At 63.9% G+C, this 9,742-nt stretch overlaps 1 protein-coding gene across 8 annotated transcripts; it reads right to left on the bottom strand.

The window, feature by feature from the left end:
- Positions 1 to 553: 553 nt before the first annotated feature.
- Positions 554 to 9,371, bottom strand: GCGR (glucagon receptor). 8 transcript variants are annotated; one of them, XM_049861017.1, is made up of 14 exons: positions 9,169 to 9,371; positions 4,853 to 5,273; positions 4,637 to 4,739; positions 3,832 to 3,939; positions 3,622 to 3,743; positions 3,427 to 3,533; positions 3,171 to 3,327; positions 2,945 to 3,104; positions 2,791 to 2,851; positions 2,354 to 2,423; positions 1,977 to 2,065; positions 1,741 to 1,879; positions 1,486 to 1,527; positions 554 to 1,065 (listed from the first exon to the last, which is right to left on the bottom strand). In XM_049861017.1, exons 2-14 carry the CDS (start codon positions 4,913 to 4,915, stop codon positions 844 to 846), a joined length of 1,443 nt encoding a protein of 480 aa, XP_049716974.1. In that variant the 5' UTR covers positions 4,916 to 5,273; positions 9,169 to 9,371; the 3' UTR covers positions 554 to 843. The 8 variants fall into 8 exon arrangements, 7 of the variants coding, with proteins under 7 accessions (XP_049716974.1, XP_049716973.1, XP_049716980.1 ...); XM_049861016.1 differs by having other exon boundaries at positions 4,853 to 5,024; XM_049861020.1 differs by having other exon boundaries at positions 886 to 964; positions 4,853 to 5,024.
- Between the last annotated feature and the right edge of the window lie 371 nt (positions 9,372 to 9,742).

The raw sequence follows: 9,742 nt of genomic DNA, 5'->3' as shown, positions 1-9,742 counted from the left end.
ATCCCTGGGTGGACTCAAACCTTCAACCTTTAGGTTAGCAGCTGGAAGCATTAATGGTTTGCACCTCCTTGGGCAGCTAGAGCTGGTGTTAGAGTCAGTGGTGCCCAGGCAGAGTGTCCTCTCCCTTTGCTGGACGCTTCCAGGGAAGGGGATTCTGGAAGACAGCCTCTGGAGAACACATTTCCTGCGTGGCTTGTAGGGTAAGTGTTGGATGGCCAGGGCCCCCCTCGGCCATGTTCTGCCTCCATATCCCCTCTACTAGTGATTCTGCCCCACGGGGAGCTGGGAGGCAAAGCTAATGGGGGGCCGTTGACTCTGGCCCATGAGGAGACGGAGCCCCGGCCCTGCCCTGGGGTTGGGGGTGGCCAGACCAGGCATGCTCAGTCGGGGACGGGAGAGGTGGGGCCGTTCCACTGGCCTCCGCTGGCCTCAGGACCCCTCATCCGTACGGTAAGGTGACCAGAGGAGGGAGCGCCCAGGCATGCTTGCTCCCTCTTGCAGGCTGAGGGCCCTGGCACATGCTGGTGCCCAGCTGTGCTGGGTGTGTACACTGTACAACCTGAGCTTTTTATTGTTGAAGACACATCCATGCACACGGGACACGCCAACACCCGGGACATGTGGTATGCAACTCAGCATAGCTCCCTGCCCCTTTCTGCACCCCATCCCCTGCCTCTGGGTTGGCATGGTCACAGTGAAGGCAGGAGGGCACTGTCGGGGGACCACTATCAGGGGGCGTCTGGAGGGCTCCCCCACACTCCAGCCTGATCAAGCATTGAGTTCTGGAATGTCCACAACGCCCACTTGGGACACACAGTCCACCACAGGGGGGGTCCCAGTGCTTCAGAAGGGTCTCTCAGCCAGCCCAGGGAGGCTGTGGGCCGAGGGGGTCTCTGAGGAGGGGTCTGGGCCGGCTCCGTCCCTGCCGTTGCTCCTCACCAGTAGCAGCTTCTCACTGGGGGGCCTGTGGGCAGGTGGGGCTGAGTGGCTGCCCCTCTGGCGCTGCTCCTGTAGGGTCTTGCCGATGCGCCAGCGGTGCCAGCGTCGCAGCAGCTCCGACTGCACCTGGGGTCAGCCTGGGGTCAGCCTGTACCATGTCCCCTGGAGCCTGCCTCGGTCCCTGCGCCACATCCCCCCAGGACCTACCTTGGTCCCTGTGTCAGTGCTTGTTGCCGCCAGGCCCACACCATGGTCCCCTGCTGTGTGGGGCCTGGAGGACCTGTGCAGGCACTCGGCTCTGTGCCAGTGAGTGATGCCACTCAGTCATCGCCACCCAGGAATGCATACATCTGGGCCCCTCGCTGCGGCTAACCCATCTCAGGGTCCCCACCCCTGTCACTATGGCAACATGCACTCCCTGGATGTGAGTGGCAGTGGGCTCCAGGGCTGTGGGTGTTTGTGCCCCAGCTCTGTGAAGAAGTCCCTGACTGCTACCCAGACACCCACAGCCAGGGCAGTCCCAGACTCCACCGTCCCCTCACCTACCTCCTTGTTGAGAAAACAGTAGAGAACAGCCACCAACAGGCCCTGGGGAGAGAGGGAGTCAGGACAGTACCCATGATGGGGGTGGGGGGGCGGGGAGGTCAGAGCAGTACCTCTCTGGGGGGGAGGGGGTGATCACAGCAGCTGAGTCCCGGGGGAGGGGGGAGGGTAAACAGGGCAGCACCCTTCCCGGGAGAGGGAGGGGAGGCCAGGGCACCACCATCTCTGGGGGCCGCAGGGTGGGGTGGGCAGCAGCACCTGGAAGGAGCTGAGGAAGAGGTCAAAGAAGAGCTTGACGAAGCGCAGGGTGCCCTGGGCGTGCTCGTCGGTCACGAAGGCAAACACCACTTCGTGGACACCCAGCAGGGGAATGAGGGTCAGCGTAGACTTGGCCAGCCTGTGGGGGTAGACCCTCAGCCTCCCTCGGCCCAGCCCCAGGCCTCCCCTCCCGGCAGCACCCCGGAGGGTCTCTGGTCTGCGTCACTGCCACGCACCGAAACTTGTAGTCAGTGTAGCGCATCTGGCGGGCACGCAGCTTGGCCATAAGGACATGGATGGTGTGCACAAAGATGAAGAAGTTGATCTGTGGGCAGGGAAGGTGCAGCTGGGGAACAGCTCAGGACAACCCCAGACAGCTCAGAGCCCTGGCCGCCCCACGCCTGTCACATCAGCAGGCCCTGATGCTGGCAGGTGTCTGTCCAAGGATGACAGCCCACAACCTCTGGGCAGCCTGACCCGAGGCCACAGTGCCAGCCAGCGTCCTGGGTACATGCCAGGAGCCAGGTGCTATCTGCCCTCAGCTTATGTGGCTGCCCAGTGCCACCCCGACCCGTGCCCCTCATTGCAGCGCCAGTGGGCCTCATTTCCTCACCAGGATAGCCAGGAAGACAGGGAACCGCAGGATCCACCAGAAGCCCATGTTGTCATTGCTAGTCCAGCACCTGTGGGGGTGGGGCTCATAGCCTGAAGCCCCCCCCCAGGGGACTGGGGTGCACTCTTGGGCCCTCACCCCACTCGGGGGCCCAGCCCACATCCCTGCAGCTCTGGGCACATGGTGCCCTACCGGCCCTGCCCCCCAGTTGATGTGACCTCAGGAAGGATGGAGATGGTCAGGAGGGCCCCCTTCCTGGGGACCACTTCTGCTCACCCCCCCCACTGGCTCCTGCTGAAGCCCCCATGCCCGCTCCCCTCACACTCAGGACACTGCCCACGTGCCAGGCACAGAGCAGCTGGGAGGGATGTGACCCAGCCGCCCAGGCCTCCTTGGTCAGATCCACACCCTGCTGTCTTCACCCCAATCATACTCACTGGATGTTCTCATACAGACACTTGACCACGGCCCAGGGGATGACAAAGAGCATCGGGGCACCTGCAGGCAGCATGGCAGGGAGATGGAATGACTGAGGTCCCAAGTTCGGCTCCAAGGGGCTGCTGGCCCACCCCCATCGCTTGCCCTGCTCACCCCAGCCGATGCCCAGGTAGAGGGTGAAGAAGCTCCTCTCAGGGAAGGCGGCCAGGCCCAGCAGGCTGTGCAGGTACACACCCTCCACCAGCAGCCAGCAGTAGTTGGCCACGATGCCGTACTGCATGAACACGGCTGCCACACGGCAGCCGGCCACCGCCTGGCCACAGGTGCAGGTCAGCTCAGGCAGCCCAGCCCTCCTCACCCCCTGGGCGCTCACACTCACCCCGTTGCTGAGCCAGATGCTCACACTGAGGTCGTCACCAATCTTCTGGCTGTAGCGTGTCTGCAGCAGCGCGTCCATGACCAGTACGGAGCTGGCCTTGAGCACGAAGGAGGTGAACAGGTTCATGTGAATGTAGTTTCGGGTGCAGTGCAGCTGGCTGCAGGGACAGGGTGTCAGCTCGCCACCCTGCCCACGGGCCTCCCACACACTGCTGGGCCACTGTCCCTGAGCCACCACTAATGCTGGGCAGGCATACCTGAGGCCCAGCAGGACCGCCAGGGCGAGAAGCAGCGCCCCCAGGGACAGGCAGTACCCCACGGTGTACAGCATCTGGAAGCTGCTGTATATCTTGACCACCTCCTTCTGCAAAGGGTGAGCGGGTGCTCAGAATGGCCCCCGGCCTGTCCCACCATGGCTGCTCACCACCCACCTGCTACCCACCAGGGCTGACCTGGACCTCCAGCTCGTCCTTGTCCATCTGGCACTGGGATGCATTGCGCCATGGCTGTCCCTGGGGCCCCCGCACCCACTGCCCATCAGGCCCACACTTCTTGAAGACGAGGCGGTGCTGCACTGGGGGTGGGGGCACGGCTCAGGTCAGCGCCCCATGCTGGCTGCCACCTCAGTCAGCCCTACCAACCCCCATCCCCCCAGGAGGTACCTTTGTGGTACCAGGGCAGGTACCAGGGGCAGGAAATGTTGGCTGTGGTGTTGGGAGGGGTGTCTGGCCAGCAGGAGTACTTGTCAAAGGTTCGGTTGCAGACCAGCTCTGCAGGTGGGGTGATGGGGCAAAGGGGCTCCCTTAGCAGGTCTTGACCCTGTACAGCACCCTCCACCAGAGCCTCCTCCTGGAAATGACCTGGAGTGGCTGTCTCCCACCCCTGCACCGAGGCCTCCACCTCTACTGCTAGGGCAGCTCTGCCCAGGGTCACCTTCCCTTGGAGATGCAATTCCAAAACGTGCCCCAAGCCCACCCTGAGACCCCCTTTCCCACCAACCTTCTCAGAGCACCTCCCTGTCTGGGAGCTGAACCCCTATTCTCTTGCCTTCCTTCCCAGGCCCCCCAAGGGTCCTGCACCAATGCTGTGGCTCCAGTGTCCAGATGCCAGCCCCGTCCCTGTGCATCTCCATTGCCCTCAGCCTCTGGCCTTAGTCTCCCCAGCGACTGAACCCCCAGCATAATGCACCTCACCCCCAGTGCTCAGCCCACCCCTCTCGGGCCACCTCTCCTTGTGCCCTGTGCCCACTGAGTTGGGAGCCCTGTGAGGCCTGAGTCAGGTTCCCACAGCAGAGGAGGGTAGTTCCTGCTACTTGCTGGCTGTGTGACCAGGTTAGTCACAGCCTCTCTGTGGCTGTTCCTAGGGATAAAGCCCCGCCACAGTGTTACATGAGGCGACTGGTGCACCCCAGGCAAGAGGAAGCGCCAGGCGCCCAAGGGGCTGGCCTGGGGGGCCGGCTGGGCTCACCAGTGGGGGGTGGCAGCAGGCTCAGATTATAGTGACACTGGTCTCCATAGAGCTTCCACTTCTCAAACAGGAAGTCCATCACCTGAGCAGCGGGGGCCTGTGGCTGGGGGACAGATGGACAGGCAGCCAGAAAGAGGACAGACAGGGCGTCAGGGCAGAAGGGTGCATGCTCTGTGCTGGAGGGGATGGCCAGGAGGGGCAGGCTGTAGCACTCACCTGGTGGGCCAGCAGCAGCAGCAGGAGGAAGAGGTGGGGGTGGGATGGCTGGGCGGGGGGCATGCCTCTTGGCAGCTGCCCTCCACATCTGGCTGGGGTACACGTCTGGACAAAGGGGTCCTCCTGGGAGTGCCCACTCCTCTGGGGACACCAAAAGCCACCACAGGAGGACCTGGGGCGGGGGGCCAAGAGTAAGCAGAGGGCTCTCCCCGACACCAGTGCTCTGAGCCTCAGAGTTCTGCTGAAGTGGGAGAAGGAGGTGGGGAGGCTTTGTCCAGGGTTGTGGGGGCTCTGCCATCTCCCCTGGGTGAGGCTGGATCCCCCGGTCCATGCCGGCTGTCTGTCCGGTGGTCCTGACAGCCCCAGAAGCCCCCTCTCTGTGCTGGCAGCAGCCACCCTCCTGCCTGGTCACCCACAGCTCCTGGAAAACAGCCAGTACCAGCCACCTCCTTGGTCTGGCCACCCCACCCCACCTATTCTCAGCCCTGGGAAAGGCCACCTGCCAGGCTGACTCGACCTGGAGCACTGAGGGGCAGGGGCATCTCCTGGTCCCCAGTGCCATGTCTGATGAGGTGGCCCTGGGCCAGCTCCCTGCTGTGCCATCTGCAGCCACAGGCTCAGGTGGTCTTCATCACTCCTTGCCCCCTTTCCAAGGATACGGTATCTGGGTGCCCCCACCCGTGGCCTCGCCCAAGTCTCCATCCAGCTTGCCATCCTGTGGACACATTCCTAAGGTTAGCACTGTGGCAGCCTGGGGCCCAGACACAGGACCCCTGCCCTTACAGTGCCTGTGAGGGGGTGGGGGGAGGTGTAGTGCCTGAGTCCCGGCAGAGCCCCATCTGAGCCGGGTGTCCGTCCGGCAGCAGCCACCTCATAAATCAGCTGTCACTGTTTGCACAGCCCATCTCAGGGGGGCTTCCCTTGAGGCTTGGGGGGCCCTTCTTCTGGGCACCCTGGCCCCTGGTAGAGGACGGATGGCAGTGTTATCCAGGAGCCAGGGAGAAAGCAGGGAGTGGCAGGGGTATGGGGCAGTTGCTGTAGTTGAAAGTGACTGGGCAGCTGACCAGGAAGGGACAGTGCTGGCCTGCCTTCTCAGGTCAGAGTCCAGCTGAGCCCTCATGGGGGCAGCTTGCTCTAGGCCTCTTGTGTTTCTTCCTTCCCCTAACGGGACCCGGATCTGCTGCCATGTGGGGTCCAAGCTAAGGAGGCCAGCTGGGCTCCTGGTCCACAGCCCGGCCTGGGCTCTGTTGGGTCTGGTGGGAGGCGGAACCCAGCAGGCAGGGAATGGGGAGGGGTAGCCCAGGTGTCCCCAGCCTGGGCCCCCGTGGGCATGATCTCCTCTCAATTTTGGCCAAATAGCCCCATCTGCTGCTGCTTGCCTGCCCAGCCCAGAGTGCCTGGTGTCCTAGCTTCTGGGTCGACTGGGCAGGAGCAGGCTGGAGATGTCCTCTCTGCTTTGGCCTGCCGGCCACCCCATCCCCAAGGCTGCTGGACTCCCAAGAGGCCTTGGAGGAGGGGGAATGGGGAGTAGGGGAGGGGGTGCCAAGGGCTGGCAGGGCAGAGTGGACAGGGGTAGGGGAGGGGATGCCAAGGGCTGGCAGGGCAGAGTGGACAGGGGTAGGGCAGGGAGGCCACTGGCCGATAAGCTGTCCCTGCCTAGAGGCCCCTGGGGCACTGGCCCTGCGGCCAGGGTGGGGGAGGAGCTGTGCTCTGCCCCAGGGGGGAGGACCCTGCAGTGTGGATGCCCTTCAAAAGCCAGCTTTTCAGGGAAACATGGGAGCCGTTTGGATGCCCCCCTTGCTGGCTTCCCAGGGTGAGGAAACACAGGCATGCCACCACCAGTGGCCCATGCAGGGCTGCCTTCCAGTGGGGTCAGCTAGTTTGGGGCCCCTGAAAGTAATGAGCAGGGGCCAGAGGGAAGGAGAGGTGGGCTGCACCCCCAGACCTCCATGGCAGCCAGGCTCATGAGCAGGGAATCCCAGGGGCCTGGGAATCCTTGAAGCTTGCCCCCTACACAGCTCATGGCCTGGCACCTCCCTAGGGGTGAAGGCAGGCAGGGAAGGGCCCCACAGAATGTGAGGGGCTGGCCATGGTCCCCTTCAAGGCCTCTGATAGGAACCAGGAAGGGGCAGAGGGCAGGTATCGACTTCTAACCCAGAACCAACAGAATATGGCCCTGGACGCAGCTCTTCAAGGCAAGACGAGGTCCCCTGGGCACCAGGTGGCAGACTGCCCCTCACAAGAGGGACAACCTCTGGGAGCCAAGCTCTGGTCCTAGAATCTGTTGCAAAGAATTGGCCTTTAAAGTGGGGATTTGTGGCTCCCCATCACTGAGGACTAAAGGAAGTCATGGAGAGAAGGACTTGGTCCTTGACTGTCAATGTCAGGCCCAACCCTCCAGCTCTTTAGTCAGGCAGCGGGGTGTGGGGGGTGTGGGGGGTGTCGGGGGTGCAGGTGTTTGGGACCTCAGAGGCCTCCCAGAGTCCCCCACCCTGCAGCCTTGGATAAATGAAAAAGCAGGTTGAGGTCTTGGACCAGCGAGGCCGCCAGACGTGAGGTACCCTCAGTACTGTTGGTGGTCCCCACTTGTCGTTTTCCACCTTATTATCCCCTTGGAGCACCCAGACCAAGGGGTGGAGGTGGAGGCGACCTGCTGCAAAGGCCCTTTTCCCTGCGTGACTCAGTGGGCCCCTGACTGTACCGGTTGAATGTCTGGACTGGAAATGAGGGTGCCCAGGGCTCCCCAAGAGTGCACAGCACCCACCCTGAGGGAGGCCGGCCTCCACAGCACCCAGCCACCTCAGTCTGCCCCCACTCTGAGCTGGCAGCAGGCATGTGCCCTCCCCCAGGTCTGTCCGCTGGCCACCACTTCGTGCTCATGGCTCCTCCCAAAAAAAACCCTTGCCTTCAGTCTGTTCAGACTTATAGGGACTCTACAGAACAGAGTATAACTGCCCCGTTCGGTTTCCAAGGAGCGCCTGGTAGATAGGAACTGCTAACCTTTTGGTTTGCAGCTGTAGCACTTAACCACTATGCCACCAGGTTTCCAGGTGGCTCCTCCAGTGTCCCACAATTTCCCCTGAGAGTGGCTGAGGAACCTCAGAGCCTGGAGAAGACCCCTGGGACATGTGGATGGCCCATCTGCCAAGAAGCAGAGAGGGCTCCCCATTCTTGATCTGAAAGGGTAGAGGAGGGGCCCCAATGCCTTGGGGAGCCCCGGAAGGGTGGAGGTGTAGGTGTTTTTAGAAGCCCTAGTTGGGGGAGAAAACCCTGGTGGTGTAGTGGTTAAGTGCTACGGCAAAGGTCGGCAGTTCAAATCCTCCAGGCACTCCTTGGAAACTCTATGGGTCAGTTCTACCCTGTTCTATAGGGTCCCTATGAGTCCGAATCGACTCGATGGCACTGGGTTTGGTTTTTTTGGTTTTTAGTAGGGGGAAGGTCATGGCCCTGGGGCAGGTCAGGGGCCAGCGCTGTTGACAGAGCCGGGTCCCTGCAGCCTCCTGGAGTGGGAAGGGTGGGGAGGGTGGGGGTGAAGGAGTGGGGGGGCGGGCGGCCTACCTTTCCATTAACCCCTCAGGCCCTCATTTCTCCCCTCCCCTCCACTCTCCACCCATCACCACAGCCCAGAGGACTGAAAACTGCCCGAGCCAGTCCAGAGAATGCCGAGCCAGTCCAGAGAATGCCGGCGCAAATTGCAGGGTCAGCTGGTGGGGGTGGGGGCAGGAACCCCGGCAGCTGCGAGATGGGGGTCGCCAGAGAGATTGGGACATGGTGGTGACTCGCCGCCGGCGGGTCAAAGTCACACGTGTGGGCCGCGGAGGAAGCTCTGCTAGGCGGGGTGGGGACCCCTCACCCTCTCCAGGGGGTAAGAGCCCGGGGGTGGGAGGAGAGGGAAAAGGGCCAACGGGAGGGGGAGGGGTGCTTGGGGGTGACGCTGTTCTCGGAGGTGGGGGCTATGCTGGGGGGGTGGGGAAGAGCAAGTTCCAGGCGGAGGATGGCAGAACCAGCGCCTGGTGGCCACCGATCCCCCCAAAGGCCGCGCCTGTGGGACAAGAGGACTGGGGAGGGGCTGAGACCTCCGAACCTGCCCGACAGTGCGGGACCACTTGACCCTCCGAGCCCCGAGCTGCATCACGTGGGTTGGGGACAGAGGTGTCCGCGGGGCGAGGGCGGCGACAGCCAGGGACCCCCGGCACCGCCCTGTCCCGGACAGGAGCCCGCCCGTCAGGCCCCGCTCCCCATCCGCAGCCCCGGTTGGCTCCGGGAACATCCCCTCGGGGCCCGCGGTCCCCTCGGCCGCGGCCGCAGGTGCTCACCGTCCTGGCGCGGTTGGTCCGGGCGCCGGGGGCCGCTCGTCTCAGCCTCGCTGCCGGGTCGGGGTCGGCGCCGCTCCGCGTCCGCGCAAACTTTCCGGCGCGACACTGGGCGGCGGTGGTGGCGGAGGCGGCGGAGGCGGGATAGGGGAGGGAGCTGCCCGCGGGGGGAGCGGAACCGAGGGCCCCCCGCCCCCGCCGCCTCCCTCGGCCCGGCCCCCGAGGGCAGCACCCTGGACCCCTGGCCCGCACTCCTCTCCCCCAGATTCCTACCCCCCGACCCTCCTCCCGGACCCTGCACCCAGCGAACCTTATGTCCCGGACGCCTACCCCGCAGACCCCCATTTCCCGCCCTGCAGAGCCGGTACCTCCGCAAATCCTCGTCCCTCGGACCCGGGACCGGAAAAAGGCAGTGACCGCGGGTCTGCAGCCCTGCCAGCCAGCCCCGAGGCCCCGAAGGACAGGCGGGGAGTGTGGCGGGGCGCGGCTGGGGGTGACTCAGCGCCCCTTCCCCTGGCTCCCTCCTCTTCCCCAGTCCTCGAGCTTCTTTCCCGGGCGCCGCCCTGATTTGTTGGTA

Source organism: Elephas maximus, chromosome 19 (assembly GCF_024166365.1).
Source record: "Elephas maximus indicus isolate mEleMax1 chromosome 19, mEleMax1 primary haplotype, whole genome shotgun sequence".
NCBI classification, from domain to species: Eukaryota; Metazoa; Chordata; class Mammalia; order Proboscidea; family Elephantidae; genus Elephas; species Elephas maximus.
Note: the sequence above shows the minus strand (reverse complement) of the source record. Positions and strands in the feature narration are given on the sequence as shown.